The sequence below is a fragment of the Mesoplodon mirus genome, assembly GCF_964341445.2.
Source record: "Mesoplodon mirus genome assembly, chromosome: X".
Lineage (NCBI taxonomy): Eukaryota > Metazoa > Chordata > Mammalia > Artiodactyla > Ziphiidae > Mesoplodon > Mesoplodon mirus.
Window position 1 is genome coordinate 106,153,567 of NC_138981.1, and position 20,158 is coordinate 106,173,724.

At 36.2% G+C, this 20,158-nt stretch overlaps 1 protein-coding gene across 15 annotated transcripts in view; it reads right to left on the reverse strand.

Moving 5' to 3' along the window:
- THOC2 (THO complex subunit 2) overlaps positions 1 to 20,158 on the reverse strand; it is a 113,180-nt gene that overhangs the window by 32,192 nt on the left and 60,830 nt on the right. For all 15 annotated transcript variants that reach the window (XM_082610688.1, XM_082610696.1, XM_082610687.1 and 12 more), the window contains 10 exons: positions 15,113 to 15,154; positions 14,555 to 14,685; positions 14,356 to 14,457; positions 10,007 to 10,091; positions 9,270 to 9,363; positions 8,790 to 8,870; positions 6,763 to 6,859; positions 4,631 to 4,748; positions 3,457 to 3,636; positions 2,471 to 2,635 (listed from right to left, as the gene is read on the reverse strand). In XM_082610688.1, the coding sequence (XP_082466814.1) occupies positions 2,471 to 2,635; positions 3,457 to 3,636; positions 4,631 to 4,748; positions 6,763 to 6,859; positions 8,790 to 8,870; positions 9,270 to 9,363; positions 10,007 to 10,091; positions 14,356 to 14,457; positions 14,555 to 14,685; positions 15,113 to 15,154 (1,095 nt within the window). The remainder of the gene's footprint in view (positions 1 to 2,470; positions 2,636 to 3,456; positions 3,637 to 4,630; positions 4,749 to 6,762; positions 6,860 to 8,789; positions 8,871 to 9,269; positions 9,364 to 10,006; positions 10,092 to 14,355; positions 14,458 to 14,554; positions 14,686 to 15,112; positions 15,155 to 20,158) is intronic.

Sequence of the window (20,158 nt, forward strand, 5' to 3'; positions counted from 1 at the left end):
GTGGCTCTCAGCAATTAAAACTGAAAATTAGGTTATAGGTATGACAGTGTTATATGATAGCCCCAGTCTCCCTAATCCTTTGTTTCTGAATCTGTGACTTCTATTTCCAGGCACCCCCCTCATTCCTATCTAGTTGAAAAAAAAAATAGGCTTGATCAGAAAAGACGGCTATACTGCATATTTGCCTAGGACAAATACTTCCTTGCCTAAAGTCAGTTTAACCCTTCTTCAAGCTCACATCTTCAGTCAAGTGGATAAGCATAACAGCTTTACAAAGTCACCTGGGGAACTAGACCTACGGAATAGAACTGATATCCACTGTTATTGTACTTTTATTTTGTTTTTGGCCGTGCCGCGCAGCATGTGGTATCTTAGTTCACCAACCAGGGATCGAACCCATGCCCCCTGCAGTGGAAGCGCAGAGTCCTAACCACTGGACCGCCAGGGAATTCCCTGCTGTACTTCTAATTACTGTTCAAAAAGCTCTTGGCCTAACAATGTGAGCAGTGTTTGGTTGGCTAAATTATTCCCATGAGAGCCTGCCAATAGTCAATTTATGGAAGGGACCTAGCAGCCCTCTAATACTCATACTCTCTCATCAAAGGTTCTTCAAGAGGGGCTTTCACCCAAGAGGCAGAAGTAAGGATCCCTAGGAAAGCCTGGATGCCCAATCCAGTGTAACCAAGGTTGCTGAGGAATTCCCTTTCCAGGGGGTGGCAATGTGGCCTACCCCTGATTTGGTTGTATAGCCACCTCTGTATAGTTCTCTGTTTTTCTCCTCAAACTTGAAAGGAAAATGACATTTCTTTGTTTAGATATTTTTATCTCTTAAATGACAAAGACACAATATTTTACACAGGCTACGGAAAAAGTAGCTGTTGGTATGAATGACCTGCTCCATTTTCTGACCTGGAAAAGTTCAGCCAACCTCAGGCAACCAGGTGTTCCTGTTTGCTAGGGTTCAATAGCGCTGATTAGTGTGTCACTTCTCAGTATAGCACAGGGCAGGTCAGAATTTCTGAGATGAAGCAATTCTCCCACCTCAGTCCTTCAAGAAATCAGGTCCCCTGTTGTATAGCTGAGACTGATCTACTGTGGGGTGGGGCGACAACACAAAACATAACTACACAAAGAGAGCATAGCAATTTTCTGGATTGAGAGAGTCTAAAGGAGAAGAAGCCCAATCCTACTCCCTTATTCCCTTTTTCCCTCTAGAGAGTACAGCACAGTATCACAAGTGATAATTGAATCAATTAACATTTAGTTAGTTGTTAGAGGGCAAGTGTGAGACTGTAGCAGTTGATATGTAAACACTAACAGCTGATGGTTGATTGAATGATCAATTAGATCCCAGATTTCTCAGCACCTTTTCCCCCACTCTACTACACAGCCCTGTATCCCCATTGGGAACAAGAAGGGAGCCTACTTAAAGATAAGGGAACAAGATCTTCCCCAAAATCTGTAGTGAAAGCCTTGCATAGTACAGACTTAAAAAACAACAACAGATAAACAGAAGGGCCAGAATCTAAGCCTACAGAAAAATGAATATGCTTGGGCGCCAGTCAGAGTGGGGAAGTACCACGGTTTCCAAACAGAGTACTGACCATGGCCCTGAGGGAAAAGGAAAAGTAAATTCCTATTAGAGGTAACTGCTTTAAAGGGAAGAGTCCAGGTGGCAGATAGAGAAAAGGAGGGAGGGCTGTCTCCTCTTCCCCCACATCCTTACTTGGATTTCAATACAGTCACTAACGGGATACCCTGCTTGGGAGGGCTCTAGTTTGCTTTTTGTTGTTGTTTGTTTTCAGTTGTTTCATTTAGGTGGAGAGAAATAAAACAAGAGCCATGAATATACCTTTCCTAGAAGTTACACAACAGAGAGTGCAAGAGTATTTAGAATGTTTGGGCGTGGTTAAGTCTGTCAGTCTTTATTTCTTTCAAGGCAGTATGTGTAATAGCAAGTCAACTATCTGACAGTGATACTGTCACTGAAGAAACAGGATTCTCTGTATTCAAGAGAAGTGTTTCTCAGAATGACGTACCACATTCGCCTGCAGCAGAATCATCTAGTGCTTGTTAAAAAAACAAAAACAAAACGAAAATCCCCAGGTACCATTCAACTTACTAAATTAGAATTTATGGACATGGGGTTGAGTTTTTAAGATGCTTCCTTGGTGATTCTCTAATAATTCCCTGATGAGCTGCACTAATGGTGGAGAACTATAGTTCTAGAAGGCCCATAAGACATCAACTTGGACAACTGGTGGTGTAGTAACAGTAAAATTATAGAACTAGTAAGACTTACTTTTTAAAGGGGATATTTTCATTGCCCACTGCGCAGAGCTGAGTATTAACAAAAGAGCAACTCTCTCATAATCTATATCTATGTCAAATTAAAATGCATTTACAAATAAAACAGTTAAGTAGTAATGTGGAATCACTCCTGAATGGCAGCAAAGATACTTATACTTACCGAAATATGGTGTGCATACATTGGCCTAGACAGGAAAAATGCTGCATCATGGGGTGTGTGAAATTCATTACAGAGCACATCAATTGAAGGCACTCGCTTTATATAATCTTCTGTGCTTAGATTAGATGCTAAAAACCCACCAAACTGTACCAGGGTATCATGACACTAAATTTAAAAAATAAGACAAAAAACACAAATGTGCTACCATTTTACTAAACCAACATAACATTTTCCAAAATGACTAAGATATATTTCAACAATATTTTGATTAACAATTCAAATTTTACTACTTGAAAGAACTCTGGAGACAATCTACAAACTTAATCATATAATCTTATTACAAAAGAGATACCCAAGTCCTGAAAAGTTGACTAATCTAAGACTTTAATAGTCAACCAAGGTCTCAAGTTCCAAGCTATTGTTCACCACCTTTAGTAGCAGAATATATTTATCTAAATCACATAGAACAATTTTATGTATGTGCAAGTCAATTTTCTTGGCCCTTAAAAGTCGAAAACTTTATAAAATATGCGTGATGTTTTTTATTTCCTTGTAATATAGTTGGTGATAGTTAAACACATTTTGTAGGCTAACCATAGGTTTTGGTGCTTAATATTTTAAAATATATTTTATAAATGAAGATCATATCTACTTTGTTGTGGCTGAAATTCCAGATTTCCAGAGATCAGAAAAGATGAGAGCAAACAACTTGAAGTTATCTACTTAACTGAAAACCTTATACATATGATTATATCCCCTAGATCCATCTCTTAAATATCATAATTTGCACAGAAAGAGTCCCAATTTCCAGAATGTCTATTATATCTATATAGTTATATAATTACATATTATATGTTGTATATAATATATATCATATGATATATATATGATGTGCAAAACCACATTTTTCAAATTGTATCACATTCTATATTTTCCACTATCAAGATTTAAAGACCCACAGAAACACAAAGGCCACTTTAACTTGCCTGATCATAGAGCTTTCCCACAAGTTTCAAATGTTTCTCTCCACCTTCCTGAAAGATTACCCCATTCCTCTGCTGAGCCATAAGCAAACAGAGAGGAAGAGCAAGATCATGGTCTAATAGTGCATCCTTTAATCTCTGGGAGGATTTTTTAGTGTTTCTTATCTGGCCAAAGTAACCACCCTGCAAAAGAGAAGACATAACTTTACCAGTGTACCAGTATATAACACATGGCATCTGATTTGAAGAAAAAACACAGAAAGGGTTTGGTTACAATCCTGAAGATAACAAACCCACACACTCTACATTCCTTCCCTCTCTTTACAAATTTATTTTACTGACACTATTACTGCCACTGGCTTTAGACACTGGCTTAAAGATAACTGTCAACTGTCTTTAAACTTCTACATATTTTCCACTTTCTACCATGCAGTCCCTTATAAAGGATTATCCTTTAGTCAGTGTGGGGCAGAGTCAACAACAGAATAACTATGCTCAGATTTATGCCCGTTGGGGTATCAAGGACCACAGAAGATTTGATATTTATTTCCCTCCAGATGTATTACTTACTGTCTTTTATACTTTGTTTCAGCTTTTTAAAAAGGTTAAAATAACTAGTATATCGCAATTTTTAAAAGGGAGGTGGGGGCGATTGTAAGAGGGGAGTATGTATGGCTTTGACACTTAGCTTTATGTACTTATGTGCTGTTTAAATTCTTTATTATGAACATGCGTACATTTTGATTACTGTAGCTTTGTAACACTGTCTGAAGTCTGGGAGGGTTATGCCTACTGCTTTGTTCTTTTTCCTCAGGATTGCTTTGGCAATTCTGGGTCTTTTATGGTTCCATATAAAGTTTAGGATTATTTGTTCTAGTTCTGTAAAAAATGTCATGGGTAATTTGATAGGTATTGCATTCAATCTGTAGATTGCTTTGGGTAGCATGGCCATTTTAACAATGTTAACTCTTCCAATCTAAGAGCATGGGATATCTTTCCATTTCTTTGAATCATCTTCAATTTCCTTTATTAATGTTTTGTAGTTTTCAGCTTATAAGTCTTTCACCTCCTTGGTGATGTTTATTCCCAAGTATTTTATTTTTTTTGATGCGATTTTAAAAGGGAGCATGCATACATTTTGAATTTTGAGTCACTAAACAAAAAGAGCAATTCTCACCTCAGCTTTTAGCTGCTCTCCACCAGTCATGGCCTCTAGTTGCTCCATTGTCATTTCTTCTGTAATTTCTATTCCTGCCATTTTTTGTACCACTTCTTTCAATATAAGCAGGTCAAAACTATTTAGGAAAAATAAGAAATAGTCTATAGTTGAAACTTCAAACATAAAAGTAAAAATGAATTGTAATTAATATACTAAGAATCCCTAAATTATTGTATGTAAATATTTGGGGCATGTAATATGTTTAACTTTTTACTTGGAAGTAATTTCAAACTTACAGATAGGATACAAAGATAAGAATAGTATAAAGCACACCCACATAGCCTTTATCCCTACTTCACCTGTTATTAACATTGTGAACATCCCGTTCACTTTATCATTTGTTTTCTCTCTCTCTCCCCCATCTTCTCTCTCTCTCTCTCTCTCTCACACACACACTCTCTCTCTCTCACAATTTTCTTGAACTATTTGAGAGTAACTTATCTAGTAAGTAACATCATTTTAGAGGTACCTAAAATTCCTAATTAGCCCTAAAATTGCTAATGTGTTTCCTAAGACTATTGCTATTCTCTTACATAACCACAGCAATAGTTATCAACTTTAGTAAACCTAACACTGATACAATACTTTTATCTAATATACAGGTCATACTTCATTTTTAGCAGCCAACCCAATAATGCCCTTCATAGCATTTTTTTTTATCCTCCAGTACAGGATGCTCAATATATATTTTTTGATAGTATAGAGCCATCTCTTTAAATAATCACACACACTTGGGAGGAATGGAGGGAGGGAGAGGAGAAAGGAAAAAAGGAAGGAAATGCAAATTCCAAGTTGTGATATTTGAGCCTAAGATGACAGTTTAGTGGCCTGCCTTACACATTATTTATTACTGTGCCAACAGTTATTCATTTGAATTCTCAAAGTTTAGGACTGTCAATGGAAATAACACCTTATGACTTCCAAGATCTTCCTTAATTTGTTAAGTAATGAAGATAAGGAAAAACATTCTTTCCTACAGAACAAATACAGATGTTTTTCCAAAGAAAGGTAAAGCTAGGTATACCCAAGACACAAGTTAATAGACAAAGGAACAGTTTTCTAAGATTCTTATTAAGTGCTTACTCTCTCAACTTGTCTTGCTTCTCTAAACATAGTTTTTGAAAACAAGAGGGCCCTCATGCAAATAAGTATGCAACAAGTACCAATGAAATATTTTGTTTTTCCTTTAAACAATCTTTTCATTAGATGGTCACAAAAACTATATCACAGTACATAAAACTGAACTAGAGATTTAAAAGTAATGTGATGTTTTCCTGGCCTATATAGACACAGAAGAGTAAAATGTAAGAGTAAAATGGCCAATAGATGAGTATAAAGCAAGTGATATATGTGGATTAAATTCCAAACCTATTTTTTTTTTTAAGCTTTCCCTAAACCAAAATAATCTGTCAAGAATTACTTAGGTAATACTTGTTTGGAGCACTAGATAGCTTTACAGATTTCTGTTTGCTTTCTAGCAGAAAGCTTCTGAAAACCATTTCCTGTTCTTTGAGTCTAGTCAGTCTATTGCTGATGGGGTTTAATATACATTCTAATTCAAACTCTAAGCACTGATATTGGTCCAGAATAAAATAATGAAACTCAGTATTTATAAAGAAAAGAAGACAATGTCCAAAAGGTGCATTAGTGTTACCTATCTCTGAAGTTTAAATTCAAAAAATAGTTGTGTTTTAAAGATACTATATATACCCTCAAAATAAACACATTCCTACCAAATGTTCAATGTAAAGGCCAATTACTGTCCAGTAGCATAATCAACAGTGCAATGTGTTTTGCCATAAGAGGATTTACAATATACCATATCAACCATTTATTCAAAAGCCTAACAGGTAGTCAAAATGAGTTAGTTTCTTTAATGAGTTACACATATAGCCAAATATTACATTTTTTCTGTATATTTTAAGTTATTTCTTTTAATTAAAGAATTCCATATAAATAAGTGAGCAATTATTTTCTTAAGCCTACAACCAACAAACAGTTTTTCAACATAATAGCAATGTCAGTATCCCAATACCAGTAGAAGTACTCTAATTATTGAATTTCATTTACATATAATTTGCTATGAATACCTTTTGCCTGCCTTTAGCTGATTAGCCACATATTGAAGAAGACCAGCAAGATCAATTGGATATTTACGAAAAACTGCACCACAGAAACTAGCCAGACCTATATGAGATAAAAAAGGAATAGGGCTTTTTAAAAAACAGTTCATAAAACAAAAAGCACAATATTAAGTGTCATTTCAACGGAATTTCCAAAACAAAATGAGGTGGGAAAAATTGTATTGCTGATGCCACTGAACAGAATTTTATAATTAATAACAGCTAATATTTATTGACCATACATATGCCAAGCAGTCTATTAAGCTCTTTATGTAATTATCTCATTTAACCTTTGCAGTAATCATCTCAGGTAGGTATAAACCTATCGATGAGGGAAATTCTGAACAGACAGGTCACGTAACTTGCTCATGGACACACAGTTGGTATGAGGTAGAACAGCGATTCAAACTTATACGGCCTGATTCCATAACTTGACGTTAATTAGGCCACAACAAAATCTTGCAGATGATGCAGTAAACTTGAATGATCAACAAAACACCTGCCCCTCAAATGTTTGAGTCACACAAAAAAATCTCATTTTATCTAGGAACATGCCACTAGTTGTGGAGGGGCAAGGAAACATTGCCAGACCAAGAAGCAATCAAAAGACCAATTTTAGCCAAGAGTCCTTATCACATTAGTAGGGAGAAAACCCCACTCAAGACAAGAGGAGGAGGGACTTCCCTGGCCATCCAACTGTTAAGACTTGGCATGCCCAATGCAGGGGGCATGGGTTCAATCCCTGGTCAGGAAACCAAGATCCTGCATGCAGCACGGCGTGGCCTTTTTTTAAAAAAAAAAAAAAAAAAAAAAGAGGAGGAGACCCCAGTAAAGTCAAGTGATCTGCAGCCTTTTCAAGAATTATTTGCTGAGCACCTAAAGGACAATGGACAAAACACAGGTCCTGCCCTCAAGGAGCTTACAGTCCAGAGAGATATAGAAAACTAAACTAAAATAACTATGATGAATAAAAAGTTCCATAGAAGTACAGAAGAGGGGCACCTTATTCTGACTTTTGGGTTGTTAACAAGGAAAGCTTTCCAAAGAAAGTGACCTCTAAGCTGAAATCTAATGAATAAGTAGAAAATGTGTTGGAAGAGATGAGTGGGCATAGAAGGGTACCCCAAGGGTACCCCAAGAAGAGGGAATAACATGTGCAAAAGGCCATGGAAAGTGCAAGAAGTTCAGCATTAACGGAACCTAGAATATTAGGGAGGGGTAAAAGATGAGGCTAGTACAGAAAGGACCTGATTCCAAAAGAACTTACTTGTATGATTTATTACAGATTGCAGACTTCAAAGAGCAATGGGGAGCTACTGCAAGATTCAGCTATCAGAGACACAACAGGTTGAAAGAAAATGTAACTGGCTGCTAGAAATCAAAGGTACAAGGGAAAAAAACAAGGCTAGGGCTTTTTGTTAAACAACCAAGTTTTTTTTCTTTTAAGGTGACTGGAGCCTCAGGATGGAAAGGAGAGAAGGGAGAATAGTTCCCTTAAGATTAATTCTTCTAGGGACTTCCCTGGCAGTCCACTGGTTAAGACTTCACCGTCAAATGTAGGGGGTGCAGGTTCGATCCCTGGTTGGAGAGCTAAGAGCCCACATGCCTCACAGCCAAAAAACCAAAACATAAAACAGAAGCAATATTGTAACAAATTCAATAAAGACTTTAAAATTGGTCCACATCAAGAAAAAAACTTAAAAAAAAGATTAGTTCTTCTAAAATAATAGAATGGATGGGAACTTCCATCTCCCCAGTAATGCTTGCCCAAATGCTATCACAGCCAATACTGGCTTCTTGAGTTAGAAAATGAATTAAGTACCATATGAATCTCCTTACACAGCCAAGGACATGGACCCTCTGTAGAACAAGCTGAGTGGCTAGATATTGTCAAGAGCACTTGACAAATAGGCTCTTAGCATAGGTAACAGAATACATAGCATAGCAATGACAACAGATGGAAATTTCATCCTTGGAAAGATAAAAATACTTACTCTGAAGCCAGCTTGAGATGGTTGTGTCGTCATGTTTCATTCTCTCCTTTTCTGGATTAGCTAAAGCTTCAATGATACAATCTTTCATATATTAAGAAAAAATTTTGTCACCACATCCCTAACAAAGACCGCTAAAACAACAACAAAAAGCCACCCCTTGGAAAATAAATTGTTAGCTCCAATTTATTACCAATTATGGAAAAATACACTCACCGTAGTACCAACTTTTCTTTTTTAGCCTCTTTCCCAGCTTTCAGCAAGTAGATTCTAACTATATCAAAGATATTTAGTAATCTTAACATTGTCTTTCCCAATATACAACACAGACACACACACAAACTCCCAACTGGTCAACCTTTCGATCAGCCAACTGAATCAACCTCAGATGGTTGCTAAAGGAACTTACAATGAAAATAAAACATTCACCACTAAGATCTATGAAACGTGAAATCTATGTTATTACTTCACCTGAAAGGATACAGGCCAAGACGTCATAATTCAATGAAGTGAGGTATTTCAATGAATCTACTACAGGTGTTATTAAGTTATCATACTTCTGTATTTGTGACAAGATCTGGAAGACAGCAACAAAGAATAAAATGCATTGACTAATCAAAAGAGAACTTTTACTGTGCTAACTAAATAATGGCTACACTTTTTTATTTTTCAAAAGAAATAATGCTTCCTTCCATTGTGTATTTATATAAAACCTACTATTTTATCATTTCCTTAGAAAATATTTTCTTAGGCTACAATTTCCAATTAGGAAATAATTCCAGGGCATCCAAACTTGAATTTTGGAATTATAGAGGCTAGACTTATGTCAAATGTGTTTTAGAAGTCTCTTTCTAAACATGAAAGTGTTACATCTGAATCACAACGAAGTGCTGTTCAAATGTTTCTAAAAACTAAAATCAACAAATAATGCATCACTTTATTAATGTTTTTATAACTCAAAATGTGGTACACAAGACAATGTTAGTCTGTTTAATAACAGTAGCACTGTCACTTATTATTAGAAAAGTAGATCAATGTGTTAAATATATTACATACTAAATTTTGTTTTTAGAATAACCATACAATGTTTCATTTGCTAAAGTTTTTGTCCCCTAAAACTATCAAACATTTTTAAACTACATCATTCTATTTCCACTTGTGCTGATTTAAAGACTACAAAAAGAAAAACCTCTGAAAATAGTATTAACCTCAGAACATACATAATCAAACAAAATGGTTGGATTGCTGTGGCTCAACTTCCCAATTTGTCTTCCAGAAGGCTTCACATTTTCCTTGGTTAGACGCCTACAAGGGGAGAAAAAGGTGGCAGGGATCATCTTAAGTAATTTCCCTTTTAATGTTGGTAGCTTTGTTACATCATGAAAAAAATTTTATTTCCCAAATATCCAAAATGGATCCATGTAAACAACCACCCTCATCATATGTTTTACTACAGGACCTGGGCTATTTTGATTAGGCATTCTCCAAGAGGGTATTAAAATTTTGTATTAATGCTTAACATTTACAATATACACATGTTCATTTTATAGTAATAGTCTAATAAGCATTAAAACTCTTAACGTACTCTACAAGTACATAAAACTCTTCTTACAGAGAATAATTATTTTAGATTTAGAAGGACTCATTATCAGTTTAGGGATTAAGATATCAAATTTGGTGTAATACTTTGAAATGCCTCATGCCATCTGTCTCAGTGACCCTAACAGAGTAATAGCTAATGGTTCACTCCTTGATACAAGAAGTTCTCTGGTTTTCATATTCAAAGTAAACAATTCTTGAAAAATCAATTCTACTCTTGTCCTTGCTCTTTAATTCTCCCTCTACTCAGTATTCTTTTACTAACATTTTGGAAATTTATATCTATGAAATGCTTACAAATTCAAAACAATTATTACACAGGATCTTAAACTCTTCTGATGAAATTACTACACAATAAATCTAGAAACCTGAAAAACTAACAGGTGACAGGAAGCTCTCCGGAGTGAAAATATAATGAAGCAAATAATGAATTTAGTTGACAATTCAAGGAATGTGACCATTCTGGAAGTGACAAACTTGATATAATTATCTTAAGAAACTTCTTATGACAAAACTGATCCATCAATCAAAATTATTTCATCAACAACTGCTTCCCTTTCCCATTCTGCATGGCCCAGTTTCTTTTTATCCCATGGAAAAGAGAGACCCATCAGTTTTAAACTTTGGCTATACTCTGTTCTACTTTGAAGCTTTATTTGAAGCACAAATAAAGTTCTGCCACCACCTGCCCTTACTTCTAACCCTACTATTTCAGGCAAGCCCTCCTACTTGCCAAAGCCAACCCTTCCTTTCCATATTTTTTATCGCACTCCCTTCTGCTTCCTCTCCCCCAACACCAAAAAAAGTAAATAAATAAAAGGAATATTCTCTTGATTATGTCCTCCTCTCAAGCAACCATGGTGCTTGGCATATGGAACACAATCAATGAACATCTGTGGCATGAATTACTGGATGCCCTATACCAAATTCATGTTTTAAACAGTAATCAAAACTTGTGAAATTCCCAAGCAATAAATTAATACATTCCATTCTCAACTTAAAAAGTTCAATCAATATCAAAATCATATTATTCAAGGCTGGTGAAACAGTTGAGCTTACAAATGTAACAAAAATCCAAGTACATTAAAAATTCTGCACGTATTCTTCTGTGATAGACATTTGTATTAATTTACTTATTCATAAATTCATATTAATGTCTTCTGTGACAGGCAAAGTACTAAGCACCAGGAATACAAGGATGAGTAACAGCGCCTGCTCTCAAGCTCAGTCCAGTGGGGGAGGTAGATTTAAAACCACTTTTAAAATTTTTATATTCTTAAACAAATAGAGCAACTTATAGGACAGTACTTATTATATGCTATCAGTAGTATAAAAAGGGAGGGAATAATATATTTGTATTCACTTGCATATACATAAAAATAGCCGGAATGATAAATAAGAAACTAAACAGTGACCACTTTTTTTTTCCTTGGGAGAACTGAGTGGACAGGGTGAGAGACTTTTTACTGTCTACCTTTTCATATCTACTACAATTTAAACCATGTGAATATATAAAATCATCAAAAAATTAAATAATTTTAAAAAGAAAAATAATCATAGCAATATACATAAGCGGTATGATAGTATTTATATGCATATGAGATAGTGGTAGCACAAATAAAGAACAATCAATTGTGCTTGGTGGTATGTGCAATGGAAGGCTTCACAGAGGTGACACTGGAGCCCACTGTCCAATGATGAGGTCACCAGATGGAGAGAGGAAAAAGAGGTAAGGGAAAACCTGTAAAAACAAAAGAAACAAAAAATATATGCACATTCAGGGAAACATAAGTGGGCTCAGTACAGCTAGAGGTAGAATTGGCGGGAAATGAGGATGGAAATAGGAAGAGACAGATCATGAAGGTTCTCTTATATCACCAAGCCATAAAGTCTGATATATAACCTGCAGGCAATGCTTAGTCACCAAAGGATTTTGAAGAAAGAGAATAATACAAGGCACTATAACACTCCAGATAAAAGAACTAAGTTAGTGGCGGTAGAGAGTGGAAGAGACAGATTCAATATTTAATGTATCGGGGCTTCCCTGGTGGCACAGTGGTTGAGAATACACCTGTCAATGCAGGGGACACGGGTTCGATCCCTGGTCCAGGAAGATCCCACATGCCTCGGAGCAACTAAGCCCGTGTGCCACAACTACTGAGCCTGTGCTCTAGAGCCCGTGAGCCACAACTACTGAGCCCGCGCACCTAGAGCCCATGCTCCACGACGAGAGAAGCCACCGCACTGCAGTGAAGAATAGCCCCCGCTTGCCGCAACTAGAGAAAGCCCGCGTGCAGCAACGAAGACCCAACACAGCCAAAAATAAATAAATAAATTTATCAAAAAAAATTTAATGTATCATTAAATAATCCATATGAAGCACTTAGTTCAGCGCCCACCACACATAGTAATGGCTTCAAAGATATTAGTTGTTGGGCTTCCCTGGTGGCGCAGTGGTTGAGAGTCCACCTGCCGATGCAGGGGACACGGGTTCATGCCCCGGTCTGGGAAGATCCCACATGCCGCAGAGTGGCTAGGCCTGTGAGCCATGGCTGCTGAGCCTGTGCGTCCAGAGCCTGTGCTCTGCAACGGGAGAGGCCACAACAGTGAGAGGCCCGCGTACCGAAAAAAAAAAAAAAAAAATTAGTTGTTGTTAAGCTAGAAACTCTACTTGGGGAATTTTTAAGCCTGGAACTCTTTTGGAAGGACCAGTTCTAATATCATCTCTTTCCATGCCTTCCCCAACTTCCATGGGGTGAAATATTCATTCTCCTCTCTATCATCCCATAGAACTTTATACATATTGTATAACAGCATCTATTAAACCAGACTGTGATTGTGCACACACCTGTTTCCCTGGTAGACTGTGACCTACGACAGTATCATTCAGCAAAGAAAGTATCACTGGGGGCTTCCCTGGTGGCACAGTGGTTAAGAATCTGCCTGACAATGCAGGGGACATGGGTTCGAGCCCTAGTCTGGGAAGATTCCACGTGCCGCGGAGCAACTAAGCCTGTGCGCCACAATTGCTGACCCTGCGCTCTAGAGCCTGTGAGACACAAATACTGAACCCCGCATGCCTAGAGCCTGTGCTCCACAACAAGAGAAGCCCGTGCACCACAACGAAGAGTAGCCCCCGCTTGTCGCAACTAGAGAAAGCCCGTGCACAGCAACGAAGACCCAACGCAGCCATAAATAAATAAATGAATATATTTATTATTTAAAAAAAGCAAGTGTCACTGCATACTGTTAGTTAAACTAGTGAATGCACTACTTCTAATTAGAATAACCATACGACTGCACAAATGTAAAAGAAATGACAATCAACAGCCTTGCTGAAAACCCTTGCAATACAGCAGTGTAATTAGTATCTAAACCAATACTGATCTGAAGTATACAATTTTCATAATTAAACTTCAAACAGTTTATCAGGAAGTATCAATAGATTAACATCACTCTTATGTTTTTAATGACATGAAAATAAAGCACACAAATGAAAAAACTAGAAATTTTTCAAAAGTTGACTCCCTAAGGAGATAGCTCTGCATGATTCTACTAGATCTTCCAAAAAGAAAAAAAGAAATCTTTATTATAACTTTCAACAGAAATTCCTAGAACTTTGACTACCTTGTACAAGCCACTGAATGTATTATGTAAACTGAGCAAAGGCTACACAGTATGCTCTCCTTTAAAAAAAAAAAAAAACCTCATCCTATACTATAATGCATCCTAAAGAGGATTTTTGTTAGATTTTATAGCTGTGCAAACATGACAACTACAAAAACTAACATGGTAGTCAAAATGAGCTAAAAACCACAAAAATTGATAGTCACTCTATGTGTAGTATATAATTAGTTACACCATTAGCAAATACTCCTGGGCTTCCTCAAAACTGAGGCTCAGACATGAGCTGGCTGAAAGAAAGTAAATCAGATCCAGATATTAAGAAGAAAAATAAATTAAAACTTACTTCATGATATATTTGGCTCTGTCTATTGTTTGAGCTTTAACTTTTACTAAAAGTGGATGACTGTTGTAAGTTTCATTCTTCCACTGGCCATACAGACGATATCTTGAAAATGATGAGATGAAGAATTAGGAAAAATTAAACACTTAGAGGTTAGTGCACTAGAATAGTAGCTAAAAATACAAAAATATTATGTATTTACCTATGCTGATATGGAAATGTTTTAAACATTCCCCACAGTTCCTCAGACATACAAGCATTGCAGTCCATCAAAGAAAGAGATGGAAGTAATACCTGGTCAGTAATGCTAAGCAAGCAGCTAAGGATAACTTCCTACGAAAAATGGAGGAAAAATTATTTCAGTTAAGAGGTGCATATTAATCCCCCCCAAACAAATTTATGTAAGCCTTGGAAAAATTGCCATTCCTTGATTTAATAACACACCATATCTAATTCCCCACACTATCACTGTACTTTTCACAAAAAAGTTTCTCTAAGAAAGCAAATGAGGTGAGGGAAGGAAAGGGGTAGCAAGAATGAGGGACTTTTTATCCCTTTTCCTTTCTCAACATGGTAATCCTCAAAAACAGGAGGCTGTCAATCTTAAAAGATACTTTGTACGACATGCCAAAAGCTACATTCAACATATAAAGTATAAAATAGTTATTCACATAGGTGATTAAAGCTTGTTCACAGTAAAATTTACAGTATGCTGTACCTAGACAAACATTAGACACATTGGATTTTTCTAGTCTCTTACCGTCTTCTCCTTATCTTCTTGTTTGCTTCCATCAGACTGAAACTAAAATTAAAAAAAACTATAAATAAAATGCAAAAAGGTTAAGATTATGCTGTCACAATTTCATTTCTAATTTGAAAAAAATTAACTTGCATGTAGTTGTGAATTATTTCGTTACTTGTTACACACATGTAGGTTTTACATACAGTCAGTATTACCAATTAACATTTTAAGTTCTCATCTACATTTCTAACCTCCAAATAATGTGACATTCATGAATTTTAAATGCCAGTTTTATAAGCCAATTCTTTTCTCAACCTCATTATCACAAACCAAAGCATCCTAAAACTGATCTGAGTATTAATTATAAAATTGTAGCCAGCACAATTTAGTTATAATGCATTTGCATTTCTCCTTCCAGATGTTCTAGTTCTCCCCCTCAGAATTGGTAAAATCTAACACTAAAGCAACGACAACAAAAATTAAACCCAAAGAAATCCAAAGCCATGTTTTAATTCACCACTACTTAAGCCCTAAGAAGTAGGCCCAAAATATTAATACCATTGCTGACAAAGACCAAACCACTTCCTAACTTGGACAGACTGAATGAAAAAGCCTGGGTCATTATTTTATCAGTGATTTTCAGGTGGGCTGCTGAAGTACCATGTTTGACAATGCTGTCTATACATACAAAATGAAATTGTGAGTAACATTTGTGTGTGTATAGGCAGGTGGAGTGTTGGGGGAGTGCACAAAGGCCAAAAGGACAGGTGAAGCACTGATACTCAAGGACAATCTAGATTTCTGGAATGTATTTAGCTCAATACCAAGTATGAGAAAGGGAAAAGCTAATATGCAGCTAACATACCTTATTGGTAGATAAGGATATTTTGTGCATGTATGTTTTCATGCTTGAGTAATTTAATGTGTGTTACTACAGGAAAGTCTAACTTCTGTGCAACATTTTCACATAAGACTAATTCAGGGACGGCCATGTTACCTTGATGGGAAAACATACAGAATCACACTTTTTTAACTGGCAGATTAAAAAGATATGGTTCCCTTTCACAGAAACGATTATTAAGTCAACATACATCCCGGTGAGCAAATAAGGAGTCAGGTTATGAAGGAGTGGCCTGGCAGAAAACAAACTAAATAGTTGCTTTTATTTTGTTGGAGGGGGATGGTAATTCTGGTGGCATACTGCGTGTACACTGGGAGGCAGAAATAACGGTATGTCATAATTGGAAGAATCCAGTTTATAAGGTATTGTGTTGGAGATAAAGGCAGTTAGGCTACTCCTTTGCTAGTATACTATGATTCAAATGAACCTAATATAGCTATACATAGTTTTCTCCATACAAATAAAACATTTTCTTAGTTACTAAGCTGTTCTAATTCCTCTTACTAGATACTTATATTAGTTTCTAATGTCTATTTGTCAATTCTCTAGATTTCACAAGCAGGAAAATTTGAAAGAGAGAAAGAAATATGGAAAGCACAAGGAAACTATCTAGAAGAGCAGTAAGAAAAGGTTTCTAGCAAAGGCTAATTATAACCAAGATGAACAACAACAACAACAAAACCAAGATGTACACGCATGTAAAAGTGATTTTCTTTACACATTCCACTCCCCTGATGCTTTCTTTTTCATTTAGTTTAACTTAATTTGCTTTTTAATTCAGAGCACATACAAAACTCTCCATTCCCACAATAGAATACTAAAAGTTTTATTGAATGGCCAGGCAGAAGTTGAAGAAAGAAAGGATGGGGAGGGACAAAAGACATTCATTCATTCATTCATTTGTTTACTATGTGCCAGGCACTGGGAATTCAAAGATGAACAGTAGAGAGTTCCTATCTTTGAGGAACTGACAAGGTTACTATCTTTCAGGATCTCTTTAAGATCAAGACTACACTTACCAATGTACTGTTAGGAACTGAATTTTTAAGTTTGAATAAAATTGAGCACTCACAATTATGTCTACACAGACCATCAGCTATAAATGACCCCAAGCAGATTCCAAACTTGCCCTATAACAACAGAGCAGCTGATGGGGCTGCATAACACTACTGAGCACCATGCTCCCCCCCCAAAAAAAAGCAGGTTCATCAAGAAGGTGCTTTTGGAGAGTTGAGAAATAAAGGCTGGAGTAAGTCGTAGATATAACTAGATAAATTACTTTTTTATTACTAATGTCCTATTTTTAGTACCTCTAACCCATGAATGTTTCAAATGCTACTTTAGAGCAGGGGTCCCCAAGCCCCAGGCCGAGGACCAGTACCAGTCCGTGGCCTGTTAGGAACCGGGCCGCACAGCAGGAGGTGAGCAGCAGGTGAGTGAGTGAAGCCTCATCTGCCACTCCCCACCGCTCGCATTACCACCTGAACCATCCCCCCCAACATTCATGGAAAAACTGAAAAGGGAAAAAATGAAAAATATTTAAATTTGTGACTTAGACTACATCTAAGTAAATTATGGCATTATTGTCACCGTCCTTATTAACTATCATTCATTGAGTACTACATGCCATATAATAGGCTAAGAACTACACATTTATGTCTTAAAACTACTCTAATAGAAGAATCTTTTTGTTAGGGTCTAAATAAGACCCATCAAAATAACTTAGAAATAGGAAACTATAACCTATAAGTTAAAAGTTATGGAAACCTAGCCAAAGCAGTCTTGAGGAAAAAAAAATGGAGCTGGAGGAATCAGACTCCCTGACTTCAGACTATACTACAAAGCTACAGTAATCAAGACACTCTGGTACTGACACAAAAACAGAAACATAGATCAATGGAACAGGTTAGAAAGCCCAGAGAAAAACCTACGCACCTATGATCAACTAATCTATGACAAAGGAGGCAAGGATATACAATGGAGAAAAGACAGTCTCTTCAATAAGTAGTGCTGGGAAAACTGGACAGCTACATGTAAAAGAATGAAATTAGAACACTCCCTAACACCATACACAAAAATAAACTCAAAATGGATTAAAGACCTAAATGTAAGGCTGGACACTATAAAACTCTTAGAGGAAAACATAGGAAGAACACTCTTTGACATAAATCACAGCAAGATCTTTTTTGATCCACCTCCTAGAGTAATGGAAATAGAAACAAAAAAAAACAAATGGGACCTAATGAAACTTAAAAGCTTTTGCAAAGCAAACTACAAACAAGATGAAAAGACAACCCTCAGAAAGGCAGAAAATATTTGCAAATGAATCAACAGACAAAGGATTAATCTCTAAAATATACAAGCAGCTCATGCAGCTCATTATCAAAAAAACAAACAACCCAATCAAAAAATGGGCAGAAGACCTAAATAGACATTTCTCCAAAGAAGACATACAGATGGCCAAGAGGCATAGGAAAAGCTGCTCAACATCACTAATTATTAGAAAAATGCAAATCAAAAGTACAATGAGGTATCACTGCACACCAGTTAGAATGGGCATCATCAGAAAATCTACAAACAACAAATGCTGGAGAGGATGTGGAGAAAAGGGAACCCTCTTGCACTGTTGGCGGGAATGTACATTGATACAGCCACTACGGAGAGCAGTATGGAGGTTCCTTAAAACCTAAAAATAGAACTACCATATGACCCAGCAATCCCACTACTGGGCATATACCCAGAGAAAACCATAATTCAAAAAGACACATGCACCCCAATGTTCATTGCAGCACTATTTACAATAGCCAGGTCATGGAAGCAACCTAAATGCCCATCGACAGACGAATGGATAAAGAAGATGTGGTACATATATACAATGGAATATTACTCGGCCATAAAAAGGAATGAAATTGGGTCATTTGTAGAGACGTGGATGGATCAAGAGACTGTCATACAGAGTGAAGTCAGTCAGAAGGAGATAAATAAATATCGTATATTAACGCATATATGTGGAATCTAGAAAAATGGTACAGATGAACCTGTTTGCAAGGCAGAAATAGAGATACAGATGTAGAGAACAAACATATGGACACCAAGAGGGGAAAGGGGTAGTGGGATGAATTGGGAGACTGGGATCGACATATACACACTAATATGTATAAAATAGATAACTAATAAGAACCTGCTGTATAAAATATAAATTAAATTTAAAAATTCAAAATAAATTAATTAATATTTTTTAAAAAAGAAAAGTTATGGGAACCTGAGTTTACCAATCCTGGAGAAGAGATAACAGAATAGCCTTTCAATGTTTTGGTTCAAAGCCTTTTTAACTTTCAATCAGAAAATCTTAAAAACTTTACAAAACACTTAGAAATAACCCCTTAACTTTGATACATCATTTATGAAAACACAGGAAGGGATACTAAATGAAAAGTACTATCTGCCACCACCTTTCTTTTTTAGTCAATACAAATCTCTACTAAGATGCCAAAGAATGAATAATATGGTCACCCACACACAGGATGACCATATGTGCTGGCTCTCAGTTCTTATCCCAGGGTAACTTTTAAATGTTACCTCTCTTTTACACACTATGAATTTTTTCTTTTCTGAAACTGAACACTGAGGTTGAATTTCAGGAAACAGCCTTGGAGAAGAGGTACAGCAGTTGAATCAATTGTTTACAGCAAGTAATGTGGTCCACACTAAAAATTCTGCTTTCCTTTCTTGTAAAAAAATGTATTTTTTTTAAAACTACACTGTTTGTACATAGAGTCTACAGTTGCCTACTAATAAATTTAATATCTGCCTATCCTTGGATGTTTATATACCTCTCTTAGGTAAAAAGCATAGCTAATGGGAAAAATTAAGATCCTATTTGTAATTTATTACCTTAACTATGATTCTACACCTTGATTAGAATTGTCATATGAAGATATTCAGTAATAGCTAAAGTGACCTGAGTTCAAACCAATCATTATAGGGGATAATACAAGTACTAATATAAACATCCTAACAGTTTTTCCCTGCTCAGACTCATTAAATAGCAAGGGTGTTATAGATTAAACTTGGGCTCCAACTCTAGAGTGCCAATGATAGCAGTGTCTGTCTCCATTTGGACAATAAGAATTATAATCAAGGTTCTGATTGGTTTTTTTTAA